This window comes from Pseudorasbora parva, chromosome 20 (genome assembly GCF_024679245.1).
Source record: "Pseudorasbora parva isolate DD20220531a chromosome 20, ASM2467924v1, whole genome shotgun sequence".
NCBI classification, from domain to species: Eukaryota; Metazoa; Chordata; class Actinopteri; order Cypriniformes; family Gobionidae; genus Pseudorasbora; species Pseudorasbora parva.
This window is the reverse complement of record NC_090191.1, coordinates 33,849,986-33,873,030: the sequence shown is the minus strand read 5'-3', so window position 1 is coordinate 33,873,030 and position 23,045 is coordinate 33,849,986. Positions and strand designations below refer to the sequence as shown.

General features: G+C 36.6%; 1 protein-coding gene across 2 annotated transcripts; it reads left to right on the top strand.

Annotated features, from left to right (window-relative positions):
* The first annotated feature begins 1,724 nt into the window (after window positions 1–1,724).
* tspan11 (tetraspanin 11) lies at window positions 1,725–20,524 on the top strand. 2 transcript variants are annotated; one of them, XM_067427280.1, is made up of 9 exons: window positions 1,725–2,023; window positions 4,364–4,455; window positions 8,185–8,376; window positions 10,635–10,709; window positions 10,903–11,007; window positions 12,236–12,394; window positions 13,055–13,141; window positions 17,500–17,624; window positions 20,258–20,524. In XM_067427280.1, the coding sequence occupies exons 2-8, from the start codon at window positions 4,369–4,371 to the stop codon at window positions 17,575–17,577; spliced, it is 783 nt and encodes a 260-aa protein (XP_067283381.1). In that variant the 5' UTR covers window positions 1,725–2,023; window positions 4,364–4,368; the 3' UTR covers window positions 17,578–17,624; window positions 20,258–20,524. The 2 variants fall into 2 exon arrangements, with proteins under 2 accessions (XP_067283381.1, XP_067283382.1); XM_067427281.1 differs by lacking the exon at window positions 17,500–17,624 and having other exon boundaries at window positions 1,771–2,023.
* The last annotated feature ends 2,521 nt before the right edge of the window (window positions 20,525–23,045 follow it).

Here is a 23,045-nt window from a genome sequence, read left to right as displayed (position 1 = left end):
ATTAGGTTACTGGGATGGTGGTTTGAAAGAGATAGGCGCACAGAGGCACATCTGTGTGCAAAAGGGCAGAAAGCACATCTAAGGTTGTGTTTGAGTTCAAACAGAGAGTCAACTGAAAGTCAAGCAGCGTGCAATGAGAATCTGTCAGTATTATTTCCATATCATGAAAGAGCTTGTGAAAGACAAATATTGAGATGCATTGGGAAGCGTAATTTACTTTGTCCCTGCCTTGTTCTGGCTTTCATCACAACTGGGGGAAATTGACAGATAGGCACTTAAAATAATTAAAAGAAGAAGCATTACAAATCTATACTTCAAAGCAGGCATGACTCTAAAATAATGCTCTACACATGAACACAACAACATGTGCAACGTAAAAAACTGCAATTGGACATGTTAACAAAAATAAGAAACATATACGTGCAACAAATGTTATTGTTCATGCAGGGAATTCTGGGAATGCCCATTGTTAAAATGAATGTAATATAATATAATATAATATAATATAATATAATATAATATAATATAATATAATATAATATAATATAATATAATATAATATAATTAATATAAAACTTTCCATGTAAATTGTCACACTGTAAAAAATCGTGTTGGTTTAACTTAAGAAAGTAAGTAACCTGGTTCCCTTAAAAATTTGAGTTTATTAAAATTAAAAATGTGAGTTAATATAATGAAGGAAATTTGTTTAATAAATAGACACTCAAAATATTATTGTATCTGAACCACATAAAAAATGTGATAAATCATGAAAATAGCACAATTTGGCATGTTTCACTGCGTCATCAGAAATAAAACACACAATTACCCAATATGCTTACAAAATCTTTTAATAATATTTTAATAAAGGATGTCAAGTCTCAAAAAATGTTCATTGTATTAACTCAAATTTTTAATTTCAATGAACTCAAAATTTTAAGGCAACCAGTTTTTTTAAAATAATTTTAAATTACGTTTTGTACTATATTATTATTTATAGTGTTGGGGAAAGTTACTTTTAAAACTAATTCCTTACAACTTTTGTACTACTTCCTAAAAAACGTTAAAGAAACACTGTAAAAAAAATTAAGTGAAGTACTTGAAATTTTTAAGGACAATCGACTTGGATGTTTAAGTTATTTCAACTTAAGTTATGTTAAACTGACTTAAAAAATTAGTTGCATTTTGTATAACTTTAGTTATAGTTTAACATTTTTTAACTTATTTTGATGAGTTAAAACAATCCAAAAACACTTGTTGTCGTGTCTATAAACGGGAAAACAAATAATTTTGCATTACATTTTTGAAAAACTAACTCAGATATTTTATTGAAGGGCCTAAATATAAAAGTAATACATTACTTTACTCATAATTGGAAAAGAGTAATCTGATTAAGAAACTCATTACTTGTTATGCGTTATCCCAACACTGTTAAATTTAAAAGGTAGCATTAAAAAATATATGATTTATGGATTTGAACTAATAAACATAGCCTAATGATGATTATTTACTGGTTTCTTTATGGATATATAAAACAAGTAAAAAAATATTGTTTATTAGCCTATTTTATGTTAGAACTAAAGTCATCAAAATGGATGGAAATAAATAAATAAAAAAATCTGCATAAATCTTAAATTTAGCCCTAGAGACTTTTGGAGCCAACAGGTAACTCTGTTGTATAATTCTGTTAAAATGACTATAATTATTTACAGTATTCAACAGCATTGTTTTGCAGTCCAGTTCAAATCCATCCCCAGGGGAGAAAATAATAGATTTTTTCCCCAAGAGAATGAGACAAAGCAACTTACTTAAAAGCACTAATAACAGTTATTTAGTCCAGGGGCAGCCTTTGAAGATGAACAGCTAGCTGTATTTAATCTCATGAAATGAAGGGGCGGGCTGTAGTTTTCCTCATTTCCTCTTCACATCCTGCGCTGACCCTCCGATTCCCCCGCCGACTGGACTGGACACACGCCTCCGGAGCAACAAGCCTCGCTGGGTAAAACGACCTTTATCCGCTGTTAAGGTGAGTTCAAACACGATGTCTTTTCTTTTTATGCAATGGATAGTGACTTTGGTGCTTGTCCCAAACAAGGCTTAAGAACAGGACGTTTAATAATAAAAAAGAAAATGTACATCACATGTAGTTTGATTTGTTTATGTTCACGAGCGCGAGTGTCGCAGGATCAATTCAACTGCGCGACATTGATGCGCTTTGCGGAAAGTATATAAAGTCCCGGGGAGGAAAAGATCAGAGAAAGAGAATCGTCTGCATTTGAATAAGCATGTCCTCTTTTTTTCGGGACAACCACCATTGCTTTCATTGTATGTGGGTTGTTGAAGGAGGAGCATAATAACGTGAATATTAATGATTTTAAATACCCAGAGGAGTGATTTCACACGGTAAGTTAGTCACATCGCATCTATGGCCTTTCGGATCGATTGACGTGTCAGTTGTTGGCGAGGAAACCACAACCAACCCCTCTAAACACTGAGAGTAGGCTAAACAGTGAACGCGGAACACTAGAAATAGACCGTAGAAAGGTTTCAACTTCCTTTAACCTTTAAATATACCAAATGCACTCTTTAAAAGTGTTCAAAAGTACCTCACTATTTACTGATTATTTAGTTGTTGTAGAATTTGTTTTGTTGTTGTTTTGAAGTAAAACGTAGGCCTATTATTACAGGTAAGGGATAGTTCACCCAAAAATAAAAATTATCCCATGATTTACTCACCCTAAAGCCATCCTAGGTGTTAATGACATTCTTCTTTTAGACGAACACAATCAGTGTTATATTAAACAAATGTCCTGGCTAAACCAACCATTATAATGGAAGTAAATGGCAGCCCAAAATTTGAAGCCCCAAAAAGTAATCCATTATAAAAGTAATCCATATATACGGCTCTGAGGGGTCAATAAAGGCCTTCTGAAGAGTTACATTACATTACCAAAGATGAATAAACACAGTAACAAATGTAATGTGACCTATTACCACATAAGTTACAGTAAAAGTCTACATTAGATCTCAGAATTAGCCTACCCTGCTGATAAAAACACTTAAACTAGCCTAATATGTCTAGTATTGTGCCAAAACCGCTTCTACAACCAGTCAGACACCAGCAAACTAAAATATATTAAAATGTCACCTCACAATTTGCTGCAAAATAATAAAAGGGCATTAGAGTCCCTGCATGACACATTACTTTTAATAATATATGTGTTTTATGTAACCCTTGTATTAACAGTTTATTATTTATATTTTATATCTTTCTTTTTTTTTCTCCAAAGAGGAAAATAAATAGTGTTGGTTTGGTTTAAAGTTGAATCATCATTTAAATATTTTAGTAAAGTGAAATCATTTGGTTTAATAATGCAGTATTTTTAAAACTAGATATGGAGTAGGCTATATGGAGTAAATAAGAGGACCAGCTTCCTTAAAATTCTTGAAACACAATAGTAGTAACCCAGGACAACACAAAGCCAGCATGTCTCTTAAATCCAAGCCAAAGCCACTGGTCTGTGAACAGACAGGATAAGAGGATAGTTTGTCTTTATCAGGCAGACCCTACACAATGAGGTGAATAATAAATGCAAATGCAATGAATAAAACATTATTTTCTACAAAATCATAATTCCAAACTTGTGGTATACTTAGGTCTGCATTTGGAATCCATCAGCATCATAAATAATCTGTATTTACTGCACAATACCGGTAGATAACCCTTTAAGAAAAAGCACTTCGAGTGATTACTTTACTGACACACAGCAAGGGCTTTTTTCCATACATTTACAACACGTGATCAGCAAATCAATATGTCCCCCGAGTCATTCTGAACAACTTCTTTATACCTCAGTATCCAAAAGAAATCGATGGGTTTTACAGTGAAAATCCAGGGAAAAACACACATTATAGCAGGGATATTTTTATAAACCAAGTTTTGTATTTTGGAACAGACCGTGTCAGTCACCTATCTAATCTGGTGCTGCTTTCTGTTTCCTCAGGATTTTTAAAACCAGCCATGTGGGTTGAATTGTGTGTAGTTTTGTTGTGCTTTCAACCATTTCAAGCCAAACTCCCTCATTTTAGCACCCATACATGGCTGCTGTTTTGACATGCGACGCCTCCACACTAGGCCCTGAGATGGAGCGTGTCGTCTGTCTGTGGCAGAAACCCATGAGCCACAGCTGTTAATTAACATGTCACGGGAAAGAACAGTGTTTGACTGCCATCCTTCCAAAAGCCTGTTTACGCTCCTGCCCACGTCCTTCTCTTTTGTCCGTTTCCCATTTTGCCTTGTAACAAAGGGTGAACATCCACCCCTTCACGAGAACTCCTTTTCAGTTCCATTTCTTTTCTTCAACAGGAGAGATGGGCAGCATGTATAAAGATGAGCAGGACGACTGGATCACAGTGTGTCTCAAGTACCTCCTTTTTGTTTTCAACTTCCTGTTCTGGGTGAGTCTGAGATCCACTTTGGTATTTAAAGCCCTTTGGATAACATTTGCTAGCATGCTACACCAACATGATATCAAAATGTACTTTCTCAATACACATTTCTGTGCTTAAAATAAATAATACACTGAAGCATGTTGTTTACATGGGCGAAAAACGTTGCTTTATAGAAGTAAAACTGGTTTTGAATGTTGATTTGCTGTTGTTTCAACTTTGTCATTGTTTAGAGAATGTTTTCAGACTCTGTTTTAGGTAGCATTCTTATTAAATATCAGATGAGATGAGAGACTATTGTGAATGAAAAGTGCAGGGAAATAGGATGATTTCATTACTTTCCCATCCTCCCCTCTCTCTTGTTCTCTTCCCCCTCTCACTTCTTCTTCCCACCCACCTGTGCCTGAGCGCAACAAGTACAGCGCCCTCTAGGGTTGAATTTCTTTCTTTAAAGCATGAGTAAATCTGAATGGAGAGAAATAAGCCTGTCTGAACAAAAGCATCTCCCGGTATAAAGTATTATTTGAATGAATTGATCTTTGTAGGTACTTCTCTGCATTAGAATGATACACAAAAAAATGCTGGATTGTTTTAACCCAATGTTGGGTCAAATATGGACTAACCCAGCAATTGGGTTGTTTTAACCATGCGGTTGGGTTAAATATTTGCTTAAGACAACCCAATTTCTGGGTTAAAGCAACCCAATTGCTGGGTTAGTCCATATTTGACCCAACATTGGGTTGTTTTTTACCCTAAATTTTTTAGAGTGTAGTTTTTCATAAATCCTGGGCGAGAAGAGAAGTTCAGGAAATGAGTCAGAAGCCACACCTTCGACCAGAAGGCACAATTTTGTGCATTTATCCTTAGATTTAAAGGGATAGTCCAACAAAATGAAACTAGAAAAATAGAGTCATGTGGGTTTGAAACAACCTGGGTGAGTAAGTAATGACTCATTTTCATTTTCGGGTGAACTATTACTTTAAAGCATAACCTCAGAAATATATTCAGTCTACATTACACTGATTTCTTCAATGCAGAACTTATAAGACACAATTTCTCCAAACTCAAACTCAAAGTCCTCACTGTGTGTGGTATGCAGGCGGCTCAGGGGGCATGAAAGACAATGGGACTCTGGGACAGCTGTTGTTTGAGTTTGGCTCTAGAGAATGTCAAGAAAATAGCTGGGAGTGTTGAAGGGAAGAGCCTTGTTGGAATTTTCTCTGCTTCCTACTTGGATCTGAAAAACGGATAAATGAGTGTGTATGTGCATAGATTAATGGCGTATTTACTACGCACAGCACCCCACAGGTGGATAATTAACCTGTGCGGAAATCTCAGGGTAAATTAATGATTATTTGAGTTGGTTAAATAACGACAAGCCGGTCAAACTATGAAATAGTTGTTTATCAGTTTAAACAGGAGTTTCAGTTTGATATCTATAATTAACATAATGTTCTCACTCCAGCTACTATGATATCATTGTTTTTCCTCAGCCATCTGTCTAATCCTAGACTTTTATAATTGTTGTTCTTAATATAAAAAAAAATTCTATCATTATTGCTTATGAAAGAAATCACATCACTGTTTCAAATTTCACTTCCAGCTTCACTTTCCACATAAAATTGAATTAGTTAAAATGCCCCAATTAAAATATTTTCTTTTGGAAGTCTCCTACAATAGGTTTGCATGCATCAAAGGTCCAAAAACTATTTTCTCATAATATAGATTGCAGCATTACCTCTTTTCTCACTGTGTCTGAAATAGTTCATTAAAGGATTCAGTCTCTTTTAACCCTCCTTTCCAAGAGCCTACTCTGCTCTGATTGATCAGATGGCTAGTGTTTTGTGATTGGTCAACCACTTAAAGAGTGTGTCGGAAACAAAATGCCAATAACTATATATGAATTTCAGCTGAGAGACCTCCTCAGTGTATACACAGTGATATGAATTGTAACAATGGCATGGTTTTACTGTGTCGATCGCCCGAGTCCTCATCCTTTGGAATGGGCATGCAAAGTTGATTTGCTTTCACACACCTTAAAGACTCCTGACCTGTGGTGAAAATCTGGTTTTTAATATTGTTTATATATGGTGTTTTAGTATGCTTTCAGACAAAACTTGCAAATTCATTATTCAACACCATTGCTGAGTGTGTTTCCTTCTTAAAACTCCATTGAAGATGCTCTAAAAAAAAAAAAAAAAAAAGTGGTTTGAAATCGCTGCCATTTCTGACATCACAAACTACCTTGTAACTAATAACGTCAGCGTGTGGGAGGGGATTCAGCATTTTATTAACTATGACCGCTCTAAAGCAAGGGAGTCTCAAGAGAAGCCAGGTTATCCCGGTATGATATGAAAAATCAGTAATAAAAATATTACTTTTAGCATAATAGTGGGTGAATTATGTATAGGATGTTTATTACGATGTTATAATGAAGTATATGCCTTTTTCCACTGATGTTCAAAGTGTTTTTTAAAGAATTCTGATTTTTAGAAAGCAGACTGAGACTGCAAAGGGAACATGGTTTGTGTAACATTATTGCAGCACATTATTAGCTGTTCAATAACATCAAGTAAAAGACTTATCATATTAATTAACGTTATGTGTCCGAATTTGTAAAGAGCAAAACCTTTTTGCAACGTTTGTGGCGAGGTGGACGAGCGAGAGACATGGGAGGAGCGAGCGAGACCAGGGCCTGATGGCGAATGAGCGTCACCTGCGAGCCACACCGGTCTCGAGTTCCCTCATGAGATGACTCCAGACCGGTGTGGCTCGCAGGTGACGCTCATTCGCCATCAGGCCCCGGTCTCGCTCGCTCCTCCCATGTCTCTCGCTCGTCCACCTCGCCACAGTTTACTACAGTAACTTGAGTAAAAGTTGAGTGAGTGGGTCTCTGAACACGTGTGAGTGAGGAACACGTGAGTGAGTGGAGATGGGGCTAAATTGCAAATTTATGAATCTGTGTAAACCAAATGAAACAGGGGTGTAGTTATTCCTGTGTCTCAGGTGCCTAATAAAACTGGTCAAAGTGTATGTGATTTGTATTGATTACGATGATCAAAATTTACATTGAAAGATGTTTTGAATATGACATTTTTTATATATATTTTATATATTTTTATATGAAAATAATCTGAAAGCATTTCACTGAAAGCTTTTATTGCTTTTCTACAGCATTAAGCCTCAAATGTAAACTATACATTGACCCCCCCCCCTTTTTTTTAAATAAAAAAATGTTAAAAAGAATGCATGCTATTGTAATGTTATACTAAAACTAAAGTTAAAACAAAATGGAGGAAATAGCTTTAACCTGTAGAAATAATAATAACAAATATATCTTAAGCAGGTAGAATAATGTAAGTGGACTTTGTCTTTTTTTTTTTGTAATTGCACCTTTGACCGATTACATATTTGTGGCATCCGTAATAGTAATCACGATTAGAAATTCAATTAATTGTGCAGCCTTAATGTATATATATTTCATTATTTTTTACCGTCTCCCTGCCCCTTATAATTAAACATGACATTTTTTGTGCTGCCCCATAAATCAGCAAGGAAACATTTCATTGTGAGAGGTTTCGTGTATTGATGAATTCATGTGATGAGTGTTTGGGATGAACCATTTTTGTGGCTTACTCATATTTTTTGAGTTCTAACAGCTTGATTTCAATTCATTTGACCCAGTTAGTGTATTAGCAGGAGCACTATGATATACTGTGATGTATTTTTCTCTTTCAGATGGGCGGCGGGGTGGTGATGGGTGTTGGGATCTGGACGCTGGTCGATAAAGGAGAGTACCTGAGCCTGCTGGCCTCCAGTACATTCGCCGTGTCCGCCTACATCCTGATCCTGGCCGGGGGGCTGGTGATGGTCGCCGGGTTCTTGGGCTGCTGTGCCGTCATACGTGAGCAGAGGAGCTGTCTGTCCACGGTGAGAGGAAGGAGATGAATGTGAAAGGCAACTTGTAACCAAATAACGTCAGTACTTTTGCTGGTTGTGCCAATTTATCCATTGTGCTCCACTCATTAGATGTAATTGCTTTAGATCCCAGTCTTTGTTTAGTCAACTCAGTTATTGTCGCCTGTAAATTGAGATGCGGCACTGAGTGTCCACAGACACATAGGCTACATGGCAGCCGTGACAAATGAGCTGACAGGCATGTGCTTTCTAGCCATTTTTTTTTATAAAGATAGTACCTTATGTTTGTTCGATGGAGTGAAAGAGACAAGCAAGGTTGTGAGTGCCACTGCAGCAGTGCTATTTATAGCCCACTCTCACTTCGATGTATGAATCTACGGTGGAGCGCCAACCTCAGTGGGAATTAATAATGAGGATACAGCCTTTCTGGTCTGATCTGAATGCATTGCATTTTGGGAAAAAAATTGCGTAAATGTCAACATGCGACAGCTGTTCGGTGCGCTGTTTTGTTTGGATAACCTTGAATAGGTTCATTTCATTTGCTTCTGTGCTAGTGTTGGTGTTTTATATAAATTACATTGGACTTCCTTTCTTTCGACCCCCAGAAGAGAAGTGCCATTTTGATATACAGTATGTGTGTTTTTTGCCCTAATTTATTCATCTCTCACATACACGTCCACCTTGACTGGCAATTTGTCAATCAGCCTATGGTTCGATCTACAGTCTGTGTCTGCGCATAATTTAAAGTGCACATTTCTGTTTTTTGCTTATATTTTAACTCTGCTGATTAGTGATGGAAACTAAAGTTCAACAGACCGTTCAGTTCACTCACTTTGCGGTTAAAATAGGAATCAGTGTATGCATAAAAGGCTTGGTGAGTTTGAATTATGTATAATCTTGAAAAGATTTTGTTTTCAATTATGGCACAAAAATATTTCCCTGAAAACATGTTCCAAGGCAGCTTTGTGGTTGTTATCACCCACCCGCTCCCCCACCGTAAACTGTGACAGCCATTTCAGTTTAGTCATTTATTGTTTTATTTACCTCTGAGGAAAATATCACTGTGTCTTTCATTTTCTTCTCGTTCTGTCAGGCGTCTCCACCCCTGCCAGCTCTGAGCAAGACATTTCTGAAAACACAATATTTTTTTTACTTTATCCCCATGACAGTGCAAATATTGCTATATTTTGAAGCATTTTGAGTGTTGGTGTGTGTTTTAAACAACCTTGTTGTAAGTTGCTGTTTCTTTTAGAGAAGCCATTTTGAAACTGGCTAAATGGAGATTTCTGATCAAAAGATCTGTAGTTACTCTAAGGATATTCCTTTTAGTTAAAGGAGTAGTTCACTTTAAAATGAAAATGATCCCATAATTTACTCACACTCAAGCCATCCTAGGTGTATATGACTTTCTCTTTTCTGATGAACACAGTCAGAGATATATTAATAAATATCCTGACGCTTCCCAGCTTTATAATGGCAGTGACAGGGTCCATTGAATTTAAAGCTCAAAAAAGCACATCCACCCATCATAACATACTCCACATAGCCCTAAGGGGTTAATAAAGTCCTTCTGAAGTGAAACGATGGAGTTTTGTGATAAAAAATATCCATATTTTAAAAGTAAGAAAGTGTAACACCTCTTGCAGTTCAAAATGCTTATCCGTCAGTTACGCTTTTTTTGTATTTGAATATGAAAGGCGGTCTGGCAGAAGCTAGATATTATACAGATATATATATATATATATATATATATATATAGATATGTTTACAAAACCCCATAGATTTGCTTCAGAAGGCCTTTATTTATACCCCCCCCCCCCCCAACACCCCCGCCGGAGCTGTTTGGAGTATGTTTATTATGGATGGAGGCACTTTTTTGAGCTTCAAACTCAATGAACCCTGTCACTGCCATTATAAAGCTCAGAAGCATCAGTCAAATGCACCAGATGGATTGAGGGTGTGTCAATCATTTTAATTTTAAAGTGAACTACTCCTTTAAAAAGATGTTTTAATGCTTTTTGTTACGTATTTAATTCATTCATTTTTTCATTAATATGTTTTAGTTGTGGAACCACAAACGTCCCCTTGACGTTCATGATTTCTGAAATAATGAGAACAATAGGAATTATGATATTTTCACTTTGCATCAGCATTTTATCATTTCTATAGTATGTACAGCGGCAATGTCTGGACTTCCTGTTTTCTGATAAAGATCATTTTGTTTGCATTCATTGTATTTGTATTGCTCATTGGTTCCTGTCTTCTTCCAGTACTTCTCCTGCCTGCTTCTGATCTTCCTCATTGAGCTGGTGGCTGGTGTTCTGGCCTATGTTTATTACCAGGCGGTGAGTGAAATTTTAGACTGCATTGCTATAAAACAAAGATCTAAAGAACTAACTCCCAAATGCTTTTATGATGGATCTAGTTGTAGGACCGCACCGACTGGCACAGATGAGTGATGACACTGTGCGCACTGCACGCTCTCTGTTTATTTTTGTTCATTTCTCTCCATTTTTTTCCCCTCTCCGTCTCTCACAGCTGAGTGAAGAGCTGAAGCAGCACTTGAGCAAGACAATGACAGAAAACTATGCCCAACCTGGAAAAGAGAGCATCACTCAGTCTGTGGACAGACTACAGCAGGATGTGAGAAAGGCCAAATCCCAGCCATTTATTTTTTAGATTAGAGTCAAGAGTATGTGGCAAATTATTTTTGTACTCTATTACATTTTTGTAGTTTTTGGGAGATGGTAACTGTTGTGTGTATATGTGTCTAAATCCAAATGTGGGTCTTGGATGGAAACAATGAATATGGAGGATGACAAGTAAATCGAGCATGCTAAATAATGATGATAACTGACAAAGGACATAATCAAATACATCTAGGCCATGTGTCCACCAAAGCGTTTTTTTCACATGACTGGCTGGCATTTTCAATTGTTTTCAATGAGAGCACAATGTTTTTAGAACGCCATGAGCGCAATGAGGCGCTGAGCGAGTATTTCATGCTCAAGCGCTGATCGCTTGGCGTTTTTTTACTGGTCACCGAGAGTTGGAGAATGTTCAACTTTGAGTAAAACGCAGCACACATCACTGTCACTTTTCACCCAGCCGTCCAATCAAAGTGGAGGAGGGGCGGGACAAATACAGCACAGACCAACCCCCACATTCTGTTTGTACAACGCGGTAAAACGTCAACAGACGACAACACGCAATAATAACGGAACAAAATAATTTAAAACTAGAGCCAGAGCAAATACTTTACATTGTATCTGCAATTTTATATAGAATCAATACAGAAACACACTACCTGTGAGGCTGTGAAATTAGCTACACTTCCAACAAACATGTAAGTAATCACAAACTAAGAAAACGGAAACTAAACAGAGCAGGGAAACAGGAACTAAATGAAACAAAACAATAAAAATTCAATAACTGACAGTAACAGATTATTAATAATCCTTTTAGAATTAAAATTTACTTCAGAAATATTTTGCTCATTTTTATTTGTTTTTATTTCATGTTTTTTTATGTGTCGTTTATTTTTATTTAAAAAATGTATATTTTGTTAAAAAATATAATTTAATATAAATATTTTTACTTTGCTTTTTTATTTAATTTGTTTATATTACATTTGTTTGTTTCATTTTTATTTTATATTTATTTTATTATTTTATTATTTATCAGCTCTTTCATTAAAATTGAATGTGCTAGACAATCCACTGTCCCTAAATGTCATGTAAAAATCACTACTGTGAACAAAATAGTGCAGAAATACAGATACTCCATGCCTTTTAAATGCCAGACCACTTTGAACTAATTGTAGATAATTGTAAAATAACCAGTAATTAACTCCCTCACCTTCACCCTGCAGTTCAAATGCTGCGGGAGCAACAACTCTCTTGATTGGACGCACAGTGTGTACATCATGTCCCCGGCGGCGGAGACGAGGTTGGTCCCTGACAGCTGCTGTAAGACCATCACCCCTCAGTGTGGAAAGAGAGACCACCCCTCCAACATCTACAAGGTGGAGGTGGGTCTGACACTGTTAACATCTAATCATCATCCACATAACATGTATTCAACATGATCGTACTTGTGTATCCGTCTGTACTTAATTTCCTTTACAAAACACAGAACTCTGTTAATGTTTTGTTGTGGCATTGAGGTTTAAGGCAAAGCTGCCACATGCTTAGATGCTTCTTCATTGTCTGTGGGAACTACAATGCGTCTGTGAAGCACATCATCATAAAGTGTTTGATACACCCCTTGGGAGTAATTTAGACTATGAAAGCACAGCTGTGAGCGAGACAGGTGCCACTGGTAACATATATTAGCGAGTGAAGTGTGAGGTAACACTACAGTGAACTGCTGCCAGGCTCTCCGTATGCATTCTTTGGGAACAGACCTCTGGTGTGATACATAATACATTACAAAACTGGTTTTACAGGCCTATCGTGAGCCATTAGTTTTATTCTATATGTGATATTTTGCGGCAGTATCCACAATAATGTCTCGTAAATCACACAATAAAAACAATCTCGCTATCAAGCATATATCGTAACCCTTTATCAGTCTTCAAAATAAATCCATTTACAAATCCACATATGCACATTGACAATGAAAAGACAAGCACATGATACAGTATACATTTATGAACTGAAGTAGTTTATAATGCTGTGGTCTCTCACAGGGCGGCTGTATCACTAAACTGGAGCAGTTCCTGGCGGATCACCTGCTCATCATTGGAGCTGTGGGGATAGGTGTGGCCTGTCTACAGGTAAGCCCCTCCCTCACCCTCAGGTGGAGTGTGCAAATTAAAGGGATAGTTCACAAAAAATTCTAATTCAAATATGATTTTACTTCCCATCATGTTGATCCAAACATATTTGATTTTATATCATTTTTACTGTAGAATTAAAAACAAAAAACAAAAATGTATCAGTGTTCACTTTAGGGGTGTCCCCGACTAAGGATTTACACATTCGAATCAGAATTTTCGAATCTCTATGGTCGACCGATAGTCGAATCCTCTATGTGTGTGTAAACCATAGACCGGAAAAAAATAAATGGTATAAACGAGTTGGGAAGGGCAGGACACTAGTCAGCAGGAGGCTAAGACTATTGTTATTTTACTTTACACACGGCACACAGCCACCACTTTTAATAAAGTGATCAAAACTAGGCTACACTACACATTCGTAAATGAACCGTTCTCTCATAACATTTAAAGGCCGCGATCGAAACACAGAACATCACACAAATATATAAAAGAACATTTTGATAAATTAACCTAAAAAAATACCTGCCTAGAGAGGAAAAGAACACTTTTAGTGTGTTTATATGCACGTTCTTAAGCCGATTGTGCCTGAAGGGGGTCGCACACCGGACTGAAGCTCAGCAAGGTCTCACACCAGGCAGACGTGAACATTATATACGCGCGAGCTCAATTTTGAATCACTGCACGATGAGTGTATCTTGTAGTACAGGGTGAAATCAGTATATACATTCACGATTTGAGGGAAATATACATTTATCGCCGCGGACATGTGTGGAATGCCAGCGTCGGTGTGTATGTGTTCAAATTTTAAAGGCGCGGCGCGTCCAGTGCGAAGCTCAGTGCCCTTAAAGGGGCGAACGCTCAGCGCCACGACACGTCTTTATAACACTAATATTGAGCACACCCATATTGCCAAAATGGTATAATCCTCGTTTCATAACACCCGCGAAGACTCGACCTTGAGATCAGTGGTCGAATCCGGTCCTGCATATCGATGCATCGAATCTTCGACTATTAGGGGTCACCCCTAGTTCACTTTATGACAAATCATTTTCGTCATATCTTCCCCAACGTCACTTTTTCACAGACAAAAAAGAGACTTTCAATGGCAGAAAATATTACAATAATATATCGACATTTGCGTCAGTAGAAAAAAACGTGGGAAGAGATCCAGTCAAGTCTCTTAAGCTTACCAAGGCTTTTGATTTATTTAATCAAAAATAAAGTAACAACAGTAAGATTATTTGTCAGCAGCAGTTATTACTTCAGTGTCATTCAGTGTCATCTTTCCGACAGGCTTATTTGGTGCTCAAGAAACATTTCTAAATATTATCAAATATTTTTGTGAAAATCGTGATACTTTTTGAAACCGTTCATTTTTAAATCAATATATATATTATATAAATGTATTATAAATGTTTCTTTTGATATTATGAATAAAATGTAATTTACCGACAACAAATCTTTGACCACAAAACTTTGAAATTTAGTTCTAGTTTTAATTTCAATTGAAAATTTAGAACTTGCATACTTTACAGTGATGTTTAATTACCTTGAAACGCACCCTAGAGAAACAGTAGGAACAGTGGAGCATCGAGGTGTTCTGATGTGGTTCAATAACATGAAAGCCTTCACTAAAATAGCTGATGCAGTGGCCAGAGGGCAATCGTTTAATGGACTCTGCTTTTGCCCTCGACCGGTAATGTGCACGGCAGTGCACTGCCCGCTGGGTAAAAATAGGTGGAGACCGCATGCAGGCTAGAGAAAATGAAAGAGAGAGATAAGAGCTCTCAGCTTTAAGAGCAGATCTCGCAGCGAGCGTGCAGAGGGCCATTGATCTGTTTCCTTTGAATAAACTCTGTATATAAACACCACTGAAATGTGACTCCAGCTAAGACCTCATATTGATTCTCTGAGCTGAGAGTGATGGATAATGACCATAGATTATGTTTTTAAGAAGTTTATCCCTCTCCTTCTCTTTTTAGTGGGTAGTATATAGTTTTTAGCCTGTATGTGAATTTTAATGTTTGCTGTCAGACATGTATTGATCTGAAATGCAACAAAAGGTCTCCTGACATTTCAGCCTACCAGGGCTTACTGTGCATGTGCACATTCATATTTAAAAAAATATTTTAGTTGTTTTAAGGGTAGATTTAGGGTATGGGTAGGTATGGATTAGGGGTTGGCAAGGCGGCAACCATATCTGGAGGATATTGGTCTTATTGGTTTTTTTAAAGGAATTAAATTATTAAAGGGTTAAAAGGAATTTTAGGATATAAAAAAACAATAATAATGGTAAAAGTTCCAGATCTATTGTAGTTATGAGACAAACTATTTGCTTTTATTATTATTATTATTAATAATATTTTTTTAATAAAAACGCACACGTTCACTCTTATTTTCCTCTGCCAAATATGCAAAAAGGCTAAATGTTTCTTGTTATGGCAAATTCAGTTATGATTTATATAAATAATGTAATTTTCAATTCAAAACGAGTAGTTTGCATCACTCAATATAGTTGTTGACCGATGACATTTTTATCTTAAAACAGTTGTCAGATATTAAATGTTTAGTTACTTACATCTTACGGCGCATCTCTTGCACTGCTATAACTAAAGAGTTCTAACAGTAAGCTCCGCCTTCTTTGATTTTTGATTGGCCATCTCACTCATTCTGACAGCAATGAGTGAATTATTTTATTAATTATTTTTACCAACCTGAAAATGTAATGTTTTACTTTTGTCCTCCTAGCTACAAACAAAGCTGTTTGTCATGGAGTACAGCAGAGTACATTTTGGGGGACAGTTTGGCCATTTGTCCTCCTCAATGTCTATGGTGGTTACGGCCCTCCTCAAACCACTTGAATATGATGCTGGTAGCACAACTTGATAGGTAGCATTTTTCACTGTCGAATTGTGCTACTTAATGTTTTAATGGGAGGTAGCAAAATCTGACATGGTAGGACAGAACACGGCATAATATTTGTTGAAGTTGCCTGACCAGACGTGACAAAAATCAGTGATAAAATCAATGTCTTCCATGTAATATCATTAGTTTTGGTTCTAACAAGCCGTTCTAAGAGCACTGTGTTCTTCTTAAAAGCTTTTCGTGTGTACTGTGTACTATGCAATATGTAACGTATGCAGTCTGTACTGTGTACATACTACATACTACATAGCATACTGGATGTTAGTCTCGCTTGGTTAGTCAAAAGTGTTTAATGATTTCCCATAGGTCAATTGAATTTACTGAATTTCTTTAAAAAATAAGTTTTAAGTGGATGCCTATATGTCAGGACTTCATGGTGAGCAGCATCATGGTCTCAGCTGCTGGTCATGTGATCATTTCATCCAGGAAATGTGAAGCTCTGGAGTGATTAGAGGACCAAAAATAAGTCCTGTGGTAAATTGAATGTAATGATTTTACTGTAAAAAGTCTCAAAGCGGCTTGAAGAGGCTCTCTTTAGGGAGCGCTAATTAAATTGATCCTCTTCAATGATCTTTCATTATTACTGTCATTATGCTCTGCAGGGGTCTAGAGCTTTCGAGTTCACATTTATAACATAACAAATTGTTTGTGTTGAAGAAACTTTACAACTACTCATTTGTATTATTATATAGTCAATAGTCAAACTAGTCAAGCTGCTAGCTGAAGTTGCTAACACATTTCAGTTAAATGCACTGAAATCAAGGGGTCAGTATCTTATAGATCAGGGCTATTCAAATCTTACCCTGGAGGGCCAATGCGGTGCAGAGTTTAGCTCCAACCTTAATCAAGCACACCTGAACATACTAATCAGTGTCTCCAGGATCATTAGAAAATCACAGGTGGGTGTGTTTGATCAGGGCTGGAGCGAAACTCTGCAGTGCATTAGCCCTCCAGGGTAAGATTTGAATAGCCCTGTTATAGATCATCATTGATATTTATAAATGTGTAACAATGAGATGATACTTTTTCATTCTGCAATTAGTGAAAGTCTTTAACTGAGCCTAATTTTGCAACAATACAACAAATCAAAGAGTGGATCTAATGCTATTTAATGCATTTCTTACACTGTTAAAGAGTTGGATTCTTATCTCCAGAAAACACACTGAATTATGTAACTGAGTTAAAAACGAATAAATCAGCATTTAACTTATTATTTCACTTTTAAAAAGAATCAGTGCATTGCTTATTAGACACTGAAGTGTCTTACCCTAAACATCTTTTTCTTAGCTTGTCTAGCACTGTATTTCAGGGATTTGTAATGTTTGTCTTAAATTACAGCGTGTGTCTCTGTTTTGTCTTAGTTTTATTTGTCTTTCTGTCTTTTTCTTTTTGTCTGTGTGTGTGTGTATGTGTGTGTGTGTGTCCCGTAGTTAATAGGAGCAGTGCTGACTGCCTGCTTTATTTATCTGCTTTATAAAGAAGAGGAAGAGGACTTTTCTGACGTTTGATTGGCTAGTGCCAATATTTGACTCCTGAAGCGCTATGCGATGAGAAGGTTGGCTGTTTGAGTTTATGCTAGCGCGCGTGTGTGTGTGTGTGTATGTGTGTGCATGTCGATGTGTCTTGTTCCTGTCACCTCATGTCCACCTCATGCTTTCCGTATGACTTATGTGTATGTTTGGCATGACACCAGCACTCATAAACCACACATGCTGAATGCTGCATGGCAAAAAGGAACCAAACTAATTGCACTGAATGATATTTTATGTTAATCAATTTTTGAAGACATTCAATTACAAATACTTTTTCTTGTGAATCAGCAACTTTCATCCTTGGATGGCATAGACCTGATATAACCTTGTACCTGAAACCTGCTGTGAGACTCCCAGTGTGTCCGATCTATTTCAGGCTTTTTTCTTCCTGTCTATTTTATCCTTCCCTGCGGACCCAGACTGTTGGAAAGAAGTTTCAAAGGTGTCAACATATCTCTTCAGAAAAAGAGGCAGTTTTTCTCCTGGCTTTTTGTATAGGTCTGCTGATTGCATATAAGTCTCATCTCTCAGTTGGTTGTCTGTCAGGCCTTTCTCCGGTGCAGTTAATCCCACTTTTCATCCGGCTTTATTTTCCTCTAGAGTAGCATTAGAAGTGCTGGCAGAGAGCAGTAATGCTGCTTCTCACTCAGTGCTTTATGACACCGAGGAGAGACGCTTGAAAGACCAAAGTTGTTATAAAGCTGGAAATGAAAAATGGACACAAAGGAAGGTATTTTGTAGATGTTCTAAGCTGCTTTCTAAGGAACATTAATGAGGACTGGGGCTGCTAATGAGGCATAAAGTAGTCTAAACATTTTGTTCACTATATTCTACATTTACTAATGTCATATGATAGACTTGCTTAAAGATTTTAAAGACATGCCATATGTTCAAAAGTGTGGGACCAGTTAGATTCGTTTTCTGAAACATATTTATATTTTTATTCAGCAAAGATTGATCAGAAGTGATAGTACAGACTTTTGCAGTGTAACAAAAGATTTATAATTCAAATAAATGCTATTCTTTTAAACTTTTAAACCAAATCTGCATATCAGAATGATTTCTGAAGGATCATGTGACACTGGAGACTGGAGTAATGGTGCTGAATATACAGATTTTTATTACAAGAATACATTTAAAAATGTATTACAATTATTTTATTATAAATTTAAATAAATAAAAAACAGATATTTTAAATTGTAATAGTATTCCACAATATTACTGTTTTACTGTATTTTTTAGACCAAATAAATGCAGCCTAAAACTTATTTAACCCCAAACTTTTGAACATTAGTCATTATTTGCTGAAAATGGTTCTTTTTGTTGTATTTTTAAAATCTTTTGTGCATATTTGCATTATTAATCATTCAATCAATCAACACTTCATTGGTTATTTTGTCAATTACTTTATTAGTGACCACAAGTTTTTCATAGTTTTTCATACTTTGTATGAAAAAGAGCAGCATTGGCATTCTGTGAAATATCTTAAAAAGAAAAAGGATTATATGGGTTTAGATCAGGGTGTGTATTTTGTAGGGTTTAATTAGAAAAGGTGAAACTCATGATTAAATCTTAACTTTGGTATATTTGGGCCATTTTTGGTTATAACTATGTACCCCATTATTAGTCCATAAACTATCACACACTGACACAAACCTTTATAGTTCCCAGAGATTCATTTGAAACCTCAAAAAAAAAAAAAAACAGTCATAAACCAGTGATCCTTGCTGGCATGTGCCATGAATGCTCATTTACCCTACAATTAACTACAGATTAACCAATTTAAAGTTTATGGTTTTTGCTATAAAACTATACATTATTAAGGCAAGTGCTCTGCTCTAGTTTATTTCTGTGTTTGTGGGTAGGAAGAGGCTCCATCAATTTTTGTAGAAATAATCGCCCACCACAAGCCCTTCCAGGACCTGGCTTCCGATTTGTCTTCGGATTTGCTTTTTTTTTTCTTCAGAGATAGAAAAAAATCAAGCCTGGTTTGAAACATTCTATATATTTTTAGATTGTGTTTTGTAACTCGCAGACTGAGTTTGAATGATTGCAGCCATATATTTTTATCTCCTAAAGATTTTTTTAAACCAGGATATTTTTTTCCCAGTGTTACAACGGCTAGAAGAGCATCATGCTGTATTTTTATGCAGTCACAAACTTTACAACAAGACCTCGCAGAACTCACCTGGAAATGGATCTCAAATGTGAAAATGAATGTTTATGCTCTCTTCATTATGATTGCTACCACTGGTCTGATTCTGCCTACACACTGTAGCCTTCGTTCAAACACGTGCACACACACACACACTCCCACACATGCTAATTGACCCAATTACAACAACACTGCTACCGTCTGCCTTACACCTCGGTTTCCATAGTAACTGTACACCGCTTCCCTCTTCCTTCAGTCCTTTTATAAAGAGAGTTTCAACAATTGCCACAAGGCCACATCGGACCATATCTGTACTCAAAAGCGGAGTACTAAACATCAGTCTACTGTAATATTGTTGGGGCTCTTTTTATGAAATGTACTGCTGCTTGATGCCTGCCAGTATCTCATTCTATTCCAATTATTATGATGCCCACAAGACTTATCAGATCATATTATTTGAATGTTTCTTTGATCACATGTTTATGTCTGTGTGTGTTTCAGATATGTGGAATGGTGTTCACCTGTTGCCTGCACAGGCGAATTAAGTTGGACCCGTACTGATGCTCGGAAATGTATATGCCTTTCCTGACACTCCAACACACACATACACGGCCTTACTACTGTGTCCATGTAAAACTGCATGAACAAAGGGCTTTATTATCTTTTATTCACCACATTTTTAGGCAAATGTTGCTGTTGTCGTTGCCTCCTTATGATCCTAAAACTGTGCCCTGCGGTCATTTAAATGTCAAGGAGGCAGTTAGAAATTACACTAACTGCCACAAAATTTTTTTTTTTACTTTTAGTAAATTATAATATCATAAAATATTTTTTTATGAACCACATATTTGTTTTGATTTGCTCCTATTAATATGTGCTGCTAGATCTCAAAGAGGTGTGGGAACCTGCTTATGGGCACAAAAATACACTGGACCAACATCTATAATGGCTTGAAGACCATTTATTATTATATTTTCCTAAAGAATATATGTACCTTGTGGAAAGATCACTGTTTAGCCAGTTTCAGGTCTTAATTAAACAGAGCAGGAAGCATGTTTGCCGTCTTTATATCATGTTTGTATCATGCTAAACAAGAAGCAAGTGTCTTATTTTAACTCTGTGGATCTGTTCATCAGTTGCTCCAGAATCCGTTTGCAAATTCTAAGGCATTTAATGCAAATTGTACCAATCTTCATGTTGGATAGGCTTAAAAAAACGAAAGTGGTTTTTGAACATTAATGATATCACTCTGATGGATTATAGTGACTGACTGAATATTAAGCTTACTGAGTTTTACTTTCATTGAATTGATGGACTCCCGGGTGATCGAAGGAAAAGAGCACTATTCCATTGCACTGCAATTCAAATCACCACGGCAAATTTTTAATGAGGTTGCCACAGCAACGTCGGCCTTTTTGAATTTCAATGTCATTTAGGGGGAAAAATGGTTAGGAAAAAGATTTAATGTAACATTCTTGTTTTCTGTTGTACTGATTAGCATATTTAATCCAATTGCTTTATGCTAATGACAGATTATGCATATTTTAAAATGTTGGATTAAAACAAAAAACATTGTGCAAATTTGCAATCTCTCATCAGAGCTACAAGAAAGTATGCATTTAACCATCCCATTAGTGGATATAATATCTGCACTCTCTCATTTGAATATTGTTATGTGTGTAGATTGTTATTGCCTATCACCATTTGCTCTGATAAAAATGGGTTCACCTCATACATTTTTTGCCTTAAGACTATTGCGTCCTTTTTGGGCTGTGGAGCTTTATCTGAACCAGCTGTATGTTTCCTGAATGTTTTTAAAAATGTACTTCTAACACTAATAAACGTATTTTGCTGACGTATTCAGGTTGACTGCTTTTACTGACACATTTAGCCGGTAGATGGAGACAAACACAAGTGAATAAGCTTGCTTCAAGGACAAGAGCTCGTGTTCAACTTTAAATTGAAAATCCACCCGGTTGTGTCCTCTCATGTGCTTTTCTATTAGCAAAGACCTGTTGCAGCCACTCACATCCGGATAATAACTTTCATATCCGGATAATATCAGATCCAGACTGTCTTTGCATTTGACTACATAAATTTGTATCTGTTTTTCGTTTCTGTCAGATACACGTCTGATGCTTTTCCCTCGTTGCAAACAAATATGCCAGACTGAGTCATTGGCGTCGTATTGTGCTTTTCTGCCTATTTAAGAGTTTTAATGTTGTGCTGGCATTGCAGCCGCACACATTTTTAACTGTTCTGTCATCCATTATGAGAGTAAGTTACTGACAAATTCGATTAGGGTGGAGTAATGATGCCTTGTGCAACTTGAATAAACAGATGTTTGCAGCTCACTCACTTGCACAATGTGTTTTAAACCACCGTGCTTTGAGCAATGCAATCGCAATGCATATGCAGTTACATTGTCAAGCATATCTGATCACTCCAATACCCATAAAGTGGATTATTGTGGTCAGAATTCAAATGAGCTCCTGTCGGTTTCTCAGGAAGCCACGCATAACCCAAGTAAAGCATATGAGCGAGCTTATACACCCTATCACTGATTAACATTACCAACCAGTAAGAGTGAATGGAAGACAGCTGGTGATAAATAACGCTGCACACACACACACACACACAGAGAGAGAGAGAGAGAGAGAGAGAGAGAGAGAGAGAGAGAGAGAGAGAGAGAGAGAGAGAGACACACAGGGCTCAAATAGGAGTAATGCCACACCCATCTGGTTAATTTCAGCTGAATGTGTATCAATGATTTATGGAAAGTGGAAAATATGTCTGTATGGTCCTATGTGTATTTCAATCAATACCACTGCTTATACGTGATTGATTTTATTACACTTTTACACATGAAACATTTGGTGTTTGATATATAAACATATATGTGTATGTAAATCCGTATTTTTTATATGTACTGATGTTATTTAATATGATGAGAGGGGTTAAAAGAGGACAAAGTAATTCCTTCTAGAGAATGTTAACTGTTTAGGAATGTAAGGGGAGGAACTGAAGGTTTCGAGTGGGTCGCTGCCCAGCGGACGTTATGGAATACATCTGAGGGTTCGATTTTGACTGATAAATCTAGGGATGCTGTTAGTTATCTGAGACACTCAAATGAAAGGCCTCAGATAACTACTGAGCACAGGCCCCATACTTTCACACTCTTGGTATTGCCCCTTTTATTTCTCTCTCTTTTGTCTCTCATGTTTCAAGATTAATCTGTAAATGCTGTGAGAAATAACTTGTGAATAATGTTTCGCTAAGGTCAGTAGGC